Here is a 3,267-nt window from a genome sequence, read left to right on the forward strand (position 1 = left end):
AAGGGGAGGGACTAGGTGTTACCTCCCAGCAGAAACAATGGACAAGTGTTTAAATATTGACTCTGGCTCTGGAAGAAACATATTTATTCCACTCTCACCTCGGGTCAAGGCTGAACCGTGACAGTGCGTTTTGCTCTGCCGCTGTTCTGCTGATCTTGGCGGTTTTTCTGTAACTATCTAAGCGTGGAGATCATTTTCTGACAGACTCTTAACAATGGGGGAAAAGGGATGGTTTTTTTTTAAATTCTATACCAGCTTTGGAGTTGGTGGCTGCGGTTGACACACACACAACCAGTGGCTCAGCGCTGTGAGAGTATACAAAGTGGTGTAACTATATGACAGAAGAAGGCATACATTCATATTCTGAACACAGTGTTAGACTACTTTTATGAGCGCGTGGTGTCCTAAAATTAATGTAATGAAAGAAAACTGAAAATCAGATTGGCCCCAAAATGGTAAACCACAGTAAACCAAGAACGGCCCCAAAATGGAGGCAGACACAACAAAACAAGTTTTACGTATAAATCCTTCTCTAAACAAGTTTGTAATATTTCTATATTTGTGCAATTTTCTACTCAAAGAAAACATGAAACGGTGTTAATTTGATAGAGACAAAAAATAATCTAGGAGCATGTTTGGCATCTGAGTTTTGCTGGTTCGGCAGAAGCTGAGAAATAGGGAGTGGGGGGGTGTGGGGGGAGTCGGACAGCAAGCAGGATTTCTCCCACAGCGAGCGAGAATAGACTCAAATATATATATATATACGATGGACACGAGACCGCACGCCTGCAGCCATCCCATGCTTTCAGTTTCCACACCAGTCAACAAGTGAGCGCACGTGTCGGACAAAAAGACCAGACAATTAGATCACGAGCTGTGGGAAGTCACTTGTTGTTCAAGTAAAGGAAGACTGGCACACAAGAGTTTAGGGGGAGAGTGTTTACGGTTCGGGGGTTAGATAGGGTCAAGTGATGGGGAGGGGGTCAGGAGGTCTCAGTTCATCGGTGTGTCCCGGGTGGCCGAGCCATCGGGCTGACTGATCAAAGTGTCGGTGGCGGGGCCGTCGCTGTCCTGCTGGTCGGGGTCCCCGGTGGACGCTGATGGAGTCATCTTGGTCTGAAGCAGCAGGAGGAGAAAAGGTGAGGAAGAGTCATTCAATGATTGACTCCCATGAATTAAGTTAACTGTAATTTATAGACGCACAAAAAAAAAAAAACATAACAAATATTTAAAATTTTAGCCTGTGCTCAAAGTTGCTATATCTGAACTTAGCTTGTAAATTAATCTATTTAAAGTGAGACCCATTTACCTTTTGAAGGAAGAAATAAAACAATCTTCCTCTTCAACAGAAGAAGTTTTAGTTCACAAACAAAACATTGCTCAGTTCATATATTAAGGAGTTATTGTGGCTCACCGTTGCCAGCTTTAGTTACTGTACACATTGCTGCATAACTGTTTCTAGTAATGTTGCTGGACTTCATGACTCAAAATGAAAATAAATTCAATGTGCTGTTGTTCTGTGATAGACACTTGTAGTCACTGGTCAGCAGAGGTTTAACAGTCTCCCTTTAAATGCTGATTAGAAAGTGGTTTTATACACAGCCCTGGGCTGAAATGTGTATATTTGAAAACGCAGCCACTAGTCCCGTTCCTAATCCGTTACCTTCAAAGTCTCCACTTTCTCCTCAAAGGACTTGAAAGTTGGTGCATTCCTGTGAAAGAACGAGACATAAATAACAACATCACAGACCGACTGACATAGTTTGAGTTTATCCGGCATGCTTCTACATTCTAGTTGCAGACAACAAGTTGCCCCCCACAGAGGGAAGCAGGACATGACTGTAATCACATCTGTAGAGGTCATGATATCTGATACTTATCAGGCATAACAAAGAGTGCAGAATGAACAGGATGAGAGGAGGTAACAGTAAACATATTCCTCTGAAATATCCGTTTGTAGCATTTAGAAACGCTGTGTGAGATTCATACAACTTTGAATACATCTCGGCAGACTTTTCATGAGAAAACTTTGATTCAAAGAGCTGCAGAAACAAAGATGGATGCTCATGTTGTGTGATCATTTTGTTGGATATAAGTCAGAATGGTTTGGATGAATGTGATATATTTAATGTTTTAATCTCAGAGTTGAAACAATTAATAAATAAGCTTATTGACAGACAATCAATTCAGTGGTTCTAGCCTCTCAAATATGTAGTCTTCTGACAGTGAACTAAATCTCTTTCAAGTTTTGGATTATTGGAGAAGCAATTTAAAGACATCCCCTTAAATTCTAAATATTTTATTTATTTATAAATATATATATATATATATAATTTCAAAAAATTCTGACATTTCAGAGACCAATTAATTATTTCATAAATTAATCAGTTAATAATCCACAAATTCATTGATAAAGGAAAAGAATTGCAGTTCTAATCTCACCCATCCAGACCTGCACCGTAAACTATACTTCGGTTAGGAATCGGCAGAGAGACCCTGTTGTGTGATTCTACTTTAAACCAGTAAAGAACACTGGACAGACCGCATTTCTTCGTTTCTGAAAGTGGGCGTTTCCATATCTAACAGACGATGCCTCTAGCTTCAAAGATGTCTGTTATCTCAAGATTTTTGCAGGACCTCTAACAGCTTGACGAAACCGGGCTCTGTCCGGGCAAGATAGTAAGCGCTGCAGCTTCACCGATAGCTCATAGTCGCTCTTAGCGGTGGTCGCTTCTCAAGGTGCACACTTGAGACCTTTTTATGTACAATGCATACCTGGAAATACAGAACTAAAGCCACACCAGTTTCTCTTTTCTCTGGTGTTGCACAAACACATTGTGCAGCCTTCTCCTCCTCCATATTTTATTCAACACTGTGTGTCAGACTCACGTGAACACAAACTTCCCCTTACCTCATGACAGGCATACTAGCCGAGTGTTGTAATGAGCGTGTGCTATCCGACAGTATTGTGGAGAAGAAAGGGGGTGTTAGTGGTTATCTTAGCATAGTGCAGACAGTTTAACACAGACGAGAGAGAACAAAGAGAGAAAGACACAACATAGAGTACAAACCCTTATTTCATTCTACTATATGTTCAATCTGGGAGTATTCGAAGTGCATAGACCCTATAAATCCTGCTTGATCCCATTAAGATTGATTGTGTATTAACACAGTGGGTGTGCACTAATCCTGTGTATTATCCTGTGGGGGGATATCTTATCACACACACACACACACACACACACACACACACACACACACACACAC

The 3,267-nt window shown here is 41.0% G+C and overlaps 1 protein-coding gene across 3 annotated transcripts in view; it reads right to left on the bottom strand.

Moving 5' to 3' along the window:
- Positions 1-787: 787 nt before the first annotated feature.
- Positions 788-3,267, bottom strand: part of tpd52 (tumor protein D52) — a 13,503-nt gene continuing 11,023 nt past the window's right edge. For 2 of the 3 annotated variants that reach the window (XM_031853974.1, XM_031853973.1), the window contains exons 5-7: positions 2,912-2,953; positions 1,664-1,712; positions 788-1,116 (exon numbers count right to left, since the gene is read on the bottom strand). In XM_031853974.1, the coding sequence (XP_031709834.1) occupies positions 994-1,116; positions 1,664-1,712; positions 2,912-2,953 (214 nt within the window). In that variant the 3' untranslated portion in view covers positions 788-993. The remainder of the gene's footprint in view (positions 1,117-1,663; positions 1,713-2,911; positions 2,954-3,267) is intronic. The other variant, XM_031853975.1, reaches the window with a different exon arrangement.

The sequence above is a fragment of the Anarrhichthys ocellatus genome, unplaced genomic scaffold (assembly GCF_004355925.1).
Source record: "Anarrhichthys ocellatus isolate YVR2014 unplaced genomic scaffold, GSC_Weel_1.0 scaffold14, whole genome shotgun sequence".
NCBI lineage: Eukaryota > Metazoa > Chordata > Actinopteri > Perciformes > Anarhichadidae > Anarrhichthys > Anarrhichthys ocellatus.